The 13,802-nt window shown below is 51.8% G+C and overlaps 1 protein-coding gene across 1 annotated transcript in view; it reads left to right on the top strand.

Moving 5' to 3' along the window:
* LOC131291161 (mucin-19-like) overlaps positions 1-8,664 on the top strand; it is a 36,674-nt gene extending 28,010 nt beyond the window's left edge. Inside the window, exons 5-10 of the mRNA XM_058320352.1 lie at positions 2,106-2,243; positions 2,410-2,485; positions 4,202-4,357; positions 4,442-4,841; positions 4,953-5,225; positions 5,283-8,664. Coding sequence (XP_058176335.1) covers positions 2,106-2,243; positions 2,410-2,485; positions 4,202-4,357; positions 4,442-4,841; positions 4,953-5,225; positions 5,283-8,664 — 4,425 coding nt within the window. The remainder of the gene's footprint in view (positions 1-2,105; positions 2,244-2,409; positions 2,486-4,201; positions 4,358-4,441; positions 4,842-4,952; positions 5,226-5,282) is intronic.
* The last annotated feature ends 5,138 nt before the right edge of the window (positions 8,665-13,802 follow it).

The raw sequence follows: 13,802 nt of genomic DNA, 5'->3' as shown, positions 1-13,802 counted from the left end.
TGTATTTATAGTCCCGAAACGCTGTGCCACTGTTTGGGCAGTGATTTAGTAACCTTGGCAGAGGTTATGCACCTGCTCCGGCCGGCAGCGGCGGCGAGAAAATGTTCTCTAATCCGGCCTCGTCAAGGCGGCGAAGTAGAACGCACATATGGCAAAGTCTGTAAGACATCCCACCACGCTCTCCAACAGGCCGCTCCATTTGCACACCAACACGCACGGCTGCACTCGCTGCTGTTGGCCTAAATATGCTGACCTGCTTTTGCACGGTGCTGAGTTCGGATATGAATCTTTGATTAGCTTGGATACAACTTTCACTGCACGCTCATGAACATCTATGATTACTAGTTCATACAATTTCGCAAACCAGATCATATTTGGAGTAGGAGGTCAGATCCAGGTACTTGTTCGGTATTTGGTACAGGATACATGGTGATTTGAACTACCTCCTGACATTTGCTGTGTTGGAAGCTAGAGTGGTATGGTTTGGACTTTGCTTATTTATGAGATATCTGTCACTTCTTATTGACAAGAGATCCGTCAGCACCTAGTAGAACAACATTAATTAGTGCACAACTGTTCGTGCACATACTACTCCCGAGGATCCCTTCGGTGACCAGCTCACGGGTGCAGAACAGCCCGATCAATCGCGATTCTTTTCATAAGCATTTATTTTAAGCTGCAGAAGTTCATAGATTAAGGAATGCCTGTATGCCCCGCTTGTCGTCGTACACGAAGTATCGAACAGACGAAACGGGTGTTCCGCGACATACCATGCATCGGTATGCATACAATTTCATGTGCACGTACCGGCTCGCGAATGGATATTTTTACTTTCAAGTGTTGATCTTGCGAAACCAAAACTGACAACTGGGTGCAACAACACGGGTAGCGTAGGTGTTTACGATGGGGAAGACCAGGTTCCCGGCAACGGTGACTCATAACCGCTATCTTTATCACTCGATTTTAATTCATTGAAACCTTCTGATTTCATTTTAGGGTCTTAGAAGAGTAAGGAAATGAATGAAATAAGGAATGTCAACACGTTGTTTATCGGAAATGTAATGTGTTCCTCATCTCGCAAGGCGAGCCAAGACATTTCTGTAATCTGACCATTTAGGGAAATTTGGATGCAAGCCAGATTATCTTTGGTCGTATGGCTTATTTGCATCGCCAGTCTATCCGGGATTTATGTGTTCTGTCGAACCGAATAGAGACTCTAACTCTTGAGAAGAAGCACCTTATTTAGTAAGTAATTCTATGATTGTGTGAAGTACTCTTAGTAAACCATACAACTGGAAAGTGCCTAACGATGCCTTGCGTTAAGTATGAAAAAACGGGATGGTGTACCGGGCGGACATGGTTCGGGTACGACTCGCCCTTTTACTACCTTTTGCGTGAGGTGTAGCGTGTGAAAAACAATATAAAATAAACTAAACACCGGAAGATTAGGATGTCGAAGGCACGTAGCCGCGTAAGGTTCGCACGATCGATGGTAAAAATAGCCACAACGTACAAACGCGCGACGTACCGAGGCGTACCGCAACCAGCCGCTGCCCTGTATACGCCTCAGATAGCTTGGTGGACAGTGTATGAAGCATGAGGTTTGGTATGGAAGGTCAACAGAGGGGAAGACGAGTATGTGTGCGACTCGGATGGGGAATCGCGCTCAAGAGGAAGGTGGAGTAGACCGAGGAAGATGTCCAGGGTACGGAGGATACCGATTGAAATGTTCAACCTCTATTTGCCTTGCTCTCGACTCGGCACAGCTTCTCTGCTAAATGCATTCGCCCTGAAACGTAGCGGGCGTTGCGTGTTGTGATACTGCTAAAAATAACCACACGAAGTCTTCGAAGGGAACACTCTAACGCTACAGCGCTGGGCACGCTTCGAAACACATCACCCCAGAGACCTAAAGACGGTCGGTACGGCTTGTGAGAACAGCGCGCTGCACTTTCGCCTTAAAAATGTGCTAGCGAGGATGTCATCAATGTCAATATGTTTGTAAACAGCGGGTTTTCCCTTATTGTTGAATTAATTTCCCGCTAGCATTCGCTTCTTACATAATACTCATTTCGATTACCCTACCTTCACTCTCTCCTCCACAGGTATCGAAAGTATCTTCAACGACCACTACTAAAACACATACGGTGAAATCGTCTGGCGGTAGTGCAAGCAGTCCTACTAAACCAGCTACCGTTGACAACCTAGACGAAATCTGGGACGAAGCTATCCTAAAGCAGCTGGTGAGCACTCTATCTATCTATACCTCTCTCTGCTAATCGTATTCACACGTATGATCTCGCTGAAAGTGGAACGAAAGAACAACGGAATGATTGAACTATCGTTTCTTTCGACAACGCCTCTAAGTGTTGATAAACATTATTATATTCTAATATGTTCTTCCTTCAGCTGGAATCTTCCTCGAGCTACGACGACCGTCGCAAGATACGAGCTCGCATCCGTCAGATCATGGCCGAAAAAGAAGGTACTATTCGAACCATTTTACTCCTCTAACTATCTCTTTCTTCATCTGCGAATTCCGTTCGTTCCGTTTTTTTTTGTTTTTTTCGCGTAAGAAAATCAACCAATATGATTGCCACAAGCAAGGTGTACTCTCAGACTTTGCAAAAACCACTATGCACTAGTGTAACGTACGCAACCGCTTGATATGACAGTGGAAGCGAACAACGGCGGGGCGCATCTACATATAGGTGGCAACACCCGGGCCGACACCAGTGCATCGCGAACACAATCTCAATCTGCAGCGTTATCGTTTGATTAAGCATCAACAGACGCACCCACTCCTCCATACTCATTGGCCTTTATACCTACAACACCATCAACAAAACAAAAAAAAACAATATAAAGACAACCCAACAGAACAAGTACCCGAACGAAACAGTTTCCCTTCTGACGGATCACACATCGTTAAGGGTCGGATGGTTGGACTTTGCTGTTTGATTTTTTTTAGTTGCGATTGAACTTAGTGCCGCCGTGTTATGATCGTTCCGTTGTTTTCCTTCTTCTATTTCTGTCCTTTGGCATTCGCGCGCGCATCTGTCTCTACCTATATCTACTACTTTGCTGTATTCACTGGTTTTCCGTTTCTATTCTTTCATCGGAATGACTTTTAACTCGTTTTAGCTAGTTTGATGTTAGTTTTCTTTTTTTTCTGTATTTTAAATTTCTTTAAACCGTTTCCTGCAAAGGACATTTCAGCTCGTTTTGCCTATTTGCCTACTTTCCATCACTCAGTGTTACCATGTTTATGTCTAGCGCTGATTAGTATCGATATGGCTGATGTTGGCGGCATTTTGGACCCGATTCGTTCTGTTTATCTTCAAGTACCATCGCACGTTTTATGTAAAGCGTCGTTATCTATAGCTGTTCTCTCTTATCACGTGCGGTCCGTCTCATAGTACCTTTGCGGCAATAACAAAGCGTTCCATACAACTTTCGTTCTACCGTTTCTTTGTGTTGTAATTATGAGATTCGTTTTTTGCATCCCATCGAAGACATTCGCCTTAATGCGCATGTCCCATGCATCGAACACCGACATTGTTGGTTTGTTTATTGAACGGCAAGTGTGAACCGCAAAACAATCATTATTGTCACCTTGCTTTGCCCACGAAGCAGAGTTCCTGCTCAATGGTAGTATACGCGAACAGATGTTACCAAAAGAAGATCTAACCCCCTTTCCCGCCCCCCCGTTTTTTCTCTCATGCATTTTTAACCTTTCATCAATGTTTACATCCTCTGAGATTCACACACGGTTGAGATTGATTCGTGATGAAATCGCTGACACAAGGTAGCGCAGCCTGCCTTGGCGTCTCCTTCGCTGTCCCTTTGCGGTGGCGTATCAAAATACACACCCTTGACGTACACACGTACCAAATGTTTCGGGAACCTCGATCGAAATCAAAAAACCTTAATTACCGAACGCCCGAAACGTATTTCTGTACATCAAACTCTCTCGCCTCGCCAGCTGGTTTCATTGCGACACACTATGTTTTTTTCCGTTCATTTATTAATCTTTCTTTCTTGTCGACCTCCACGTCTGTGTGTGTGTTTGTGTTTTTGTACACGGGTACTCCTACACCTTCCCACCAACCTCTCGCACGGTTCGTTCGTATCCCACATCGTATCCTGTGCTCCAAAACAATCCATTTCCTGTCCCACACTCCTGATACCCGTTCTGCAGCGTGCGCCGATATTGTCGCCATCGTAACCGCCGATCTGCAGCGCGAGCGCCAACTACAGCAGCAGTCAGCGGCGGCGGCGGCCGTAGCGCCGACCAACGGTCTCCCTCAGGGTGAGTCACTCCTGTTGCCTTTGCTGCAGGGGCTACTGCTGAGCAGCGCGGTGTCGCTCGGGTACAACCGGGGCGCCCTAGCCGGGCTGGTCGGTGGTGGTAGTGGTAGTAGCACTAGCGGTGGTAGAGGTAGTGGCGGTGTTGGTGGTAGCGATGGTAGCGGTAGTGGTAGTAGTGGTAGTGCGACACAGGCTGCATTGGTGCCGCCGGTGGAGGACTCGGGGACCGAGTCGGGCGAGGACCTGCGCCTGTTGGCGGCCGCAGCCGGAGCGGCTAGCGCTGGCAGTGCGCTCGGCAGCGGCGGCGGGGGGGCCGGAAGGGACGCCGGGCGGGTGGGTGCCGGGCTGACGGGGATCCTGCACGAGGTGTCGGCGGCCCTCGAGCGGCTACAGCTGACGCTGCGCGCTGAGCCGCTCGGCCAGGGCTGCGCGGAGGTGATTCACCTCGACGGCGAGAAGCGGAATGCACTGTTGGCGCTGATCACCCGACTTCAGCAAGGACTGCTGCAGCCGGATAAGATAGGCGACGTGCACGGCGACACTGGTAGTAGCGGTGGTGTCGGGGACTCGTACGGTGACTCGCGGAGGCCACCGACGGCGGCAGCCGCCGCCCCGCGTCCGGTGGGGCAGGTCGAGGGGAGCGCGAATGGGAGTGAGCGGACGGCAAACGGCAATTTGGACGACAGCCAGACCCGACCCAGGGCCGTTGGAAGTTCAAGGTTCAGCGCGAAGCGGCGCACCAATCGCAACAGCCGCCACACGGTGGGCGTCAGTCGTGAGGAGCTTGCCGACGCGAGAAGATTCATCGAGGAGATGGTACTGATGGACGGCAGACAGCCGCAAGCTGAGCGTGCGCCGGCTCCGGAGAAGACGTACCTGCTGCAGAAGCAACACTCACTCGGCACCGTGCTCGGGTCGGAGCCCGCGCCCCAAGGACAACCGTCGGCGGCTAAACCGGCTGCTCCCAGCAGCAGCACCAGCAGCACGACGACTCCGGCGACAGCCTTCGCCATGAAGCGGCCGAGTCAGTTCGTTCCGAAAGAGATGCAGAATCTGCATCATACGACCCTCGATAAGGTCGCGAAACAATCATCGGCGGCTAGTGCAACAGTGGTGGCGGCGGCGGCGGCACCGGTTGTGCCCGCCCGAACGAAACCCAGCAAGGAGAAACTGCTGCTGCTGAGCCGTCAGTCGCTGAGTGTCGACCAGGCGCTTCCACCAACCACCAACGGGCGAGTGAGCCCATCCGGAAGGCAGGATGTGGCGGCGGCTAAACCGATCGATCTGCACAAGCACAAACCGGCAGCGACGGTCAGGCCACAACAACCGCAGCCGGTTGCGGCGGCTGAGGAGCAGTTCAAGAAACCCACACAAACGGCTGCCCAGCGGGCGCTGGTGAAGAAGTACTCGTTTAACGATGGCTCCAGCACGGACGAGGACGACGAGCGGCGCGCTCTGCGCAAGCTGGACGAACCGAAGAAGACGGCCGAACAGATGGTGCTGCGCAACAAGGTAACGCCGACGGAGGCGGCCACCGGCCATGGTGGTTCGCTGGTAATCAACACGGTGCAAAAGATTGTCAGCCGCGAGACGAAGCCAACCACCGAGCAGGTTGGTCGGGTGGCGCCAAGGTCGACGACGAGGCAGGGGCAGGGCCATCAACACCTTCACCACCATGCGGCGACGCAGGGTCGCAGCCGAACGCCTGATTCATCGCACAAGGCGGATGAGACGCTCGCCAAGCCGGTCAACAAGTACACCAGCAAGAAGTTGCGCATGAAGCGAGCCAACACCATCGACATACCGAAGAACCTGCTGCCGAACAGTGGCAGCGAGGGTGAACACGATGAGGATGATGATGACGAGGTGAGCGCGGCTGGTACGAAGCAGTCGGCGAGGAAACGAACGAACGCGGGGGTGGCCGGGCGCGGTACGGTGGTGAAACCACAGCCGCCTGGAGCGCCGCCCGTCGAGGTGCCGGACTTTAAGCCGCGCACGGAGAACGACCTCAAGTTTATGGCGTTTCTGCAGAAGCAGAACCAGCAGCCGCGCCAGATGTGGAGCAATCCCGTGCGCGAGCACGTCGGCTCGAACAACTGGACGAACAAGTTCGGCCATCTGAAGAGTAACTTCGAGCAGCCGGGCGATCGGCGTAGCCGCTCGGAGCTGCCACCGAAGTACGGTGCGCCCAAACCATCGGCGATGAACTTCTGGAAGCAGGCCGAGAGCTCCTCCATCGATGAGCCCACGCCGATGGCTCGCCCGACTACGAAGCAACCAACTCCAACGCAGTCCAAAAGCAGCAGTCAACCGTCGCCGTCATCGAACGTAACCCAGCCAGGAGCGAGGACGTCAACGACTCCGAATCGGGGTAAGAACGTTCCCGGTACCTACTCCCAGACGCTGCAGCCGAGCGCGGGCGGTCATCCTAAGGGGGATAACACTGCAGATCGTTCGGTCGTCGAAGGGAAGCTGGTGCTGCCGAAAGCCACCGGTTCCACGCTGAACCAATTCTCGCACGCTTCAGCGTCCGCTTTCAAGCCCATCCCGAAGAAGCTGCCAACCCCGACCGGCCAGCTAGAGTTCAAGCCGATTCAGCACGAGCCGGATATTGTGCGTCCCATCCCGGCACGCGTCTCCAACGCGACGGGTTTGGTGAAACAAATCGTGGCGACCGGCTTCAAGGAGACACCCGAGGTAAAACCGGAACCGATGCAGGTGCAGCTGGGTCTGGTGCGCTCGCTGGCGGCACAAGGCTACCAGGAGACGCCGTACGTGCCGCTGCCGAAGATTGAACGCACGCCCACGCACAACGTGCTGAACTATAATCCGCGACCGGACGCGGCCAGCAGCATCGATCCGGCACCGGCTGCGCCGTGGGTTGGGAAGCGGGCCTCGGATCCCGCGAGCAACCGGGTGGCTAGCATCGCCGCCACCAAGTTCACCGCGAACTCGTTCGGGCACAACAAACAGGCGCTACCGGCCCAACAGCCGCTAACCTACCAGGGCTCGTTGAAGTACGCCGAGAGGCCACTGGCGTACCAGAGTACCGGTATGAACGGGTTCGCTATGGCACCGTACGAGAAGCGACCTTCGCTACCGGATGTGTCTGCGATAGGTAGTCACCTCGGAACGTACACCTTTACCGACTACACACACCCGGAGTCGGTGTCGACGTTCTCGCTGAATCGCAGCGACTCGCTGACAAACCCCGAAAACGAACCTCTTGTCCTCACCAGCTCCAACTCCGTCTTCAGCCCGACAACGGCTATCACGCGCATGGGTCCGCCCGTGTTGCAGCACCAGCAGCAACCGTCCCAGATCAGCTACCTGGCGGTTAATGTCGATCAGCAGAGCTCCTCCTCGCACTCACCGGCCAATCCGGATGAGGACGATGACCTGGACGACGTCTACGATTACGACGATCTCGACTCGGTCGACTCGCAGGAGATGCGCGTCGTTTCGAAGGTGATGAAGGCACCACAGGGACAGCAAGCAACGTATAGCGCCCCAGTGCGCTCGACACACCTGCGAGCTGTCAACGGCCACGATGGCCCGGATGCTGGTGGGCGCGGGTCGCTGATTGCGCAGAGTCTGCACAGTTCACTGAAGAAAATTAAGGACAAGAGTCCAACGCCACCAAAAGCTCGCGCGCGCTACTCACAGGAATTGTCACCGGCGCCGGTTCCCACGCAAGCGCAGCCACCTCCACAGGTCGAGGTCACGGCACCGGTACCGTCGCACGCTATCTACAACAACGTACACGCGCAGTACGCGCACCCTCGGCTAGCGGATCACCATCACCAACCGCTGCTGGCGCGCACCAAGTCAAGCCACAATCTCACCGTGCCGGTGACAGCGCAGCCGCTGCGACCTATCAGCAGCGACAAGCAGCGCACGGTGGAGGCGTACTTCACCGGCCAGTCCGGTGTTGCGGGGCGGCAGCCATCGTCATCAACTGCCCCCAGCTCCGGCTACCAGATGGCGCGCACGGCCTCCAGCAAAAATCTCGTTCTACGCGACAAATCCGGTATGGCTGGGCAGCACCATCACGCCGTACGACCGGTGTCCTACGCAATGGGCCACAACATGGGCTACAGCAGCTACAACGGTGGGCAGGCGATGAGCTACGCACCGTCATCCGCACACTTCCAGCAGCGTAACGCACCGGCCGACTATCCGGCCTACAAGCCTCACTCACACCAGCAACAGGCGGTACAGGCACCCCTTGGTGGCGGCCTGCTACGAAGCCGCACCATGCCCCACATACCGCTCGGTAGTTTGGCCCTGCTTGACGAGAACAACGTGGAGGACGCGTTCGAGGAACTGATGAACCAGTCGTTTGCCGTCTAGGTCCACGGTGGTACCAGGCCCGGTGGGCAAAATGGCCGCCAACGACAAACCCGTATGGGGCGCGCATCGTCAGAACTCCTTGGGAGAGCTATCTCTGATACCTGATGCGAACGCAACCCGCGCTAACCGGACTACCCGGACGGTGTTCCACAAGCATTCCAGCATAGTTAGTTGTGTGTTATGTGTACTGTATACGGTATAAGGACGGCGATCTAGGACGGGGAAGGAGCCGCCCAACAATCGCCCATACTGAGCTCTAGCTGTACCGCCCTCTCTAGCTGCGGCGTCGGTGTAGATGTGTCTAGTGCAGTGTGGTGCGTGTCGTGTTTGATTTTATTTGTGACAACCGCATTATTCCGGCTACTGCTGATCCAGTCAACTACTAAGGCTGGATGCAAACATCAACCTTTGTGCTGTGCCATAGACCTATACGTAGCGTCCATACGATGGATAGTAAACCAAGTAGAGATAGTTTAGTTAGGTGGCTGTGCCGTTGGGAATCGGGCTCTTGGAACGTCAGAAGATAGACATATGATTTTGGGATGTTTTGTGTGACCATGATGGGACCTTGCTCTGTCGTCGTCACGATCCATTGCTGGTGAACTGCTGTCCACCATCTGCTAACTCTTCCACGCCAATTATACTACCACCACGTCGATAGGCCAAGCCCTACTACTAGCTCCAAGCGCGCTATGACGTTCGTCGAAAGCCTGGAGGCAATGCGGGTTCCATCCAAGCCAGCTGAAGAGGCACACCGGAGATATCAAAGCTCCATCATGGTTCCCAACAGGGTGGGAGTGTGTGACCAGAGCAAAAACCCTGGTGCGCCAGTCGTGAACCGAAACTAAACGCAAGCAAGCAACAAGCATAAACCAAGCACAAACAAACTCCAAATGGTTAAACGAGCCGTATCGTACGCATCCTGCTCGTTTTCACACGAATGCGTGCGTATATACGGCCCCCACTCAGTGAGTCCCGAATCGTTTATATTCCATTTTGTCTGTCATTTTTTTGGTTTTTTGTGCGTGTTCGTGGTTTTTTTTTAATTCTTTTTTTACCCCCGTTTTTGTTCATCTGATCGTTTGTACACCTTTGACGTATGACACTCCTCGAACATCATTCCCTTTGCGCATCAAATTGCTCGTCCTCCATTCGCTACATCGTTTTCATCCACATTTTGTTTTGCGCTGTGACTTTTACAACTCGCTAACACTGAACGCCCAAGCTCCATGATTTTTCTTCATTCACTCCAACATCCTTTGCGTCCCCTCGATTCGAACTCGGTTGAAGCAAAAGAGGCATGTTGTGTGAACCGGCAGGTTCAGGCAAGAAACTCAGAAACAGAAACCAACCAAAATCTCAACAAGACACGCTAGTGTCGGTGCGGAAGCTGTTCGCTGATCTGCGCAGTTGTCTTTATGCTGCAGGAACAGTGAAACGTTTGTCAGCCCTCATCTTTTTTATCCTGGCCATAATAGTTGGTACAATTGCATAGCCTTCATGTGTCTCAGGCAACAACCGGTGGCATGTGCTGCAGCGTTAGTCCATCTCCTGGGGAAGGTTGAAAAGATACCCAAGTGATGTTTGCTGATGCAAGGGAAACCAGGTGCTTTTTGCACGTGTGTCTTTCATCGCTATCAGTCGTGCTGCACATCTCAACTCCACTCGGTCTGGTGGAGCCGTAGAGCGCTTGCCGAAGTGTTTGCCTCCATCAGGATGAACGCATGTGTTATTTTGTGTGTATGTGTATATGTGTGTGCATACATGTGTTTTGTCAAACTCCCTAACATAGAATCGATGCGGCTGCAGGTACCGCGCGTGCCGTCACCAACCTGTGGAGGATACTGCAGACGTCACACTCAACTCACAAATGGAATTCTATGTATTCCGTGAGGGTGTGCCGTACTGGGTGAAGGAGCGTTTGCCCTAACTCGCCTATTCACAATGCTCCATACCATAATGCTTAGATCATGTCGTAGGGTTTCACCTGCAAGTCATCACGCACTGTCACCTTAAGAGTTGCAAAAACGCAGATTTCGACGACCGTTTCTAAAGCACTACATCGAAACCTTTATCGTGCGCGTGTGCTCTAGCGTAGCTGTAAACCCTCTGATACGGTCCGCAGATGGCTACCGATGCGCTGCTGTGTTGCTTTCCAGGTGTGTTGCGGCATCCAGCCAAGCGCCGCTGCTAGTTAAAACAGCATGGCCGCCCCGAACGGCCCACTAAGACGCGGTCGAGAACCACTAACTAGGGTCTCTCCGGAGGTATTGGATGTTGAGGCGCTATGCTACTGCTGTGCGTGTGAATTTGTTGATGTTTTTGTTCGTGCCTACTGCGAGCTGCATTTTGTTGTTTGACTGTAGAAGTTGTTTTGGTTTTCAACCCACCTCTCTCTCTCTCTCCAAGCTCCCCTTTTCCCCCGTACTCGAAGGCGCTGCTCTGCGTGTTGCACCACCATGTAAATTGATATGTAGCACCTCCGTAATACCGATAGTGATTGCAGTGATGTAGATCTTCCCAGCTCTCCCACCCTCATCCCTGCTCACTTTCGTACTCGGTGGCTGGCTTTGGCCACCTAATGAAGCGCTGCGCGATGCATGTTCTAACGTTGCTTACTCCGTTATGTCTCTTTTCATTCCTGACCTCTATTGCCGCGAAGCAGCAGTCCAGCAGACGACTACTCGCAGTGTCGCGACAGCGAAGATGGAATCGCAGGACGGATCGGCGGTTACTACCAGAACCACAGGTAGTCGAAGGTCAAAGGCAGCCGTGCCGTACCATCGAGTACCCTAATGTTTCTTCTCTTGCCTTGCAGTAACCACAAAGACGGTAGCATCAGGTGGCCCCAAGCCGATGTCCCCGTTTGCCAAGTTCCGTCAGCTCGATAAGCAGAACTCCCTTTCATCGCAGTCACCACCCAAGTAAGTGAGCGTTCAGGTCAACTGTGCTTACCGATTTAGGAAGTACCAAGTGAGCGACACAGTCGAGCATCCCTGGAACTGGCTAACCAATCCTCCGCCATTCGGTCGAATAATAATCTTCCCTGCGGACGACTCATTGATAGTGCGCGTTGTACTAGTTCCAAGGAGACGGGTTGAAACTCATTGCAGACATCAAAATTCTACCACCGGTACTCATGCTGCATCTATTAACATCACCTAATAATAGAATCATCGTAGTGAACCCTTCTGGGTTTGGACTTGCTTATCGTAGGTGGCCATCATCTTGCTACGTGAAGCGAGTATCTGACAGAACCAATGATGTGATGTTTGGGGTCAGATCAGATAAACATTGCCAGTAGGTCTACACATTCTATCTGGCCTCCAAACGTATATCAGAATTTTGACGCAAATCCAGTTGGCAATGTTTATCTGGGGTGCGAAACATGTTAACAATGCATTGTAGGTTATAGACAGGTTCATCCGAATATCCGTATGGGGTACGCCGTAATTTTTGGTGGGTGTTAACCGAATTAGCGCTAGAGTGGAAGGGACCAAAGCAAACAACCGTTACGCACCTAAAGCCTTGTGACTAATCTAGGAAGCCATCTCCTTACTCGCCCATAATCTCTTAACCCTCATATAACACCTTTTACCCTTCGCCATTAATGCAAGTCGCGTCCATCACTCGGTATATCATGTTCTTCTGATAAGGTACGCCAGGTAGAGGTCCTCGAGGAAGTGCTCTATGAAATAGGCTCAGCAGAGGGATACGGTTTCTATCCATTGCGGTAGACACTCATAACAAGTACACTATCAAGTCGGTGTCTTAAAACACCCTCTCGACGGGGAAATGTTTCTGGAAGTCTTAAGTCTGCGATTCGGAGGTGGCTCATCCAATTGACTTGGAATCCATAAAAAAGGATCATAATGGACCTTTCTCACCTTTTCTTTCTCTCTTTCTCTCTCGCTTTTCTCGCTACTCCCATATCCTTACTACCTACTCTCTGTTGACGTGATATCACGATCGCTTGTAACACGTTATTGTTCTGGACTTCTATCCGGATCGTACATATTTATCTTTTGTTCTCGGTTTTCTTGTGCTTTGATATGAACACCTCTACGATCCGAATACGCGAATATGCTCTGATTCAATTTTTTATTCTATATGTGTTTCTCTCTTTATCTTTCTTTCTATTTCTCTCTTATTCTCTCTTTTTTATATTTTAATTCTTTTTCTCATACATACTTGTTCATTCCAATCAACTAATTTTGCCTTTTCGGTTTTGTTGTATCGACCGCGTACTGTCTGTTCGGTTCGGATTACTTATTTGGATCTTTTTAAAAATACGCCCACACGTCCTTTTCATCCATTTTCCTCTCACCCACGTTTCTTTTAAATAATTCCATCCTAACTTGATCAATCCTCTCCGTTCGTCATCGGTTCCGATTGTGGCTTTGAAATTGCTCCCTGAATTTTTGGTTTGTTTTTGTTTTTGCCAACACATTTTTCGCTCCCCTCCCTTTCCCCTCCTTCCCCACCGCTACTTTTCACCTGTTTCGACGCTCGAAATAAAATTAAAACAGCTCCCCCAAAACACCGACTACTCCAACGACACCGTCCGCCGCGTTGGGTCCCATGTTTAAGTTTACCGATCCTGCCTTGAACCGTCGCGCAGCCACTGTTAAGGATCAATTGTTGCAGTGGTGCCAGATGAAGACGAAGGAATACGAGGTACAGCCAATTTTCATTGATCTTTCCAACACTCCCACCCCCTCCTCCCCATCCTCCCCCGCGCCTATTTCCCTATCCCAGTGCCATGGCCTTACACTACGCTCCTGTTTGCTATTGCAACTTTGCATTTCGTTGCGAGTTCTTCTGCTGAATGTTTTCTTTTCTGGACGTCCTGTGAATGTTTGACGTTTCTGTTACACCGTTTTATATTATTATTTGCGTTTACGCCTTCCTTCCCTTTATCTGCCCTTCCCCCTTGCTCACCCACCCAGGCATGTTTATAGGTTGTTTTATACCTTCCTCCCGTACGGAGTTGTGTGCGTTTGTATTCACGTTCTATCAAGCTGCCGTGGCTTAGTATTTCTCCCACTAAGTACTACTCAGCAAACGTTTCATTCCTGATAAGGTTCACCAACTGGAACTGGATAGTATTTCACCGTTTGGTACATGTGTGTGTGTGT

The sequence above is a fragment of the Anopheles ziemanni genome, chromosome X, assembly GCF_943734765.1.
Source record: "Anopheles ziemanni chromosome X, idAnoZiCoDA_A2_x.2, whole genome shotgun sequence".
NCBI classification, from domain to species: Eukaryota; Metazoa; Arthropoda; class Insecta; order Diptera; family Culicidae; genus Anopheles; species Anopheles ziemanni.
Note: the sequence above shows the minus strand (reverse complement) of the source record. Positions and strands in the feature narration are given on the sequence as shown.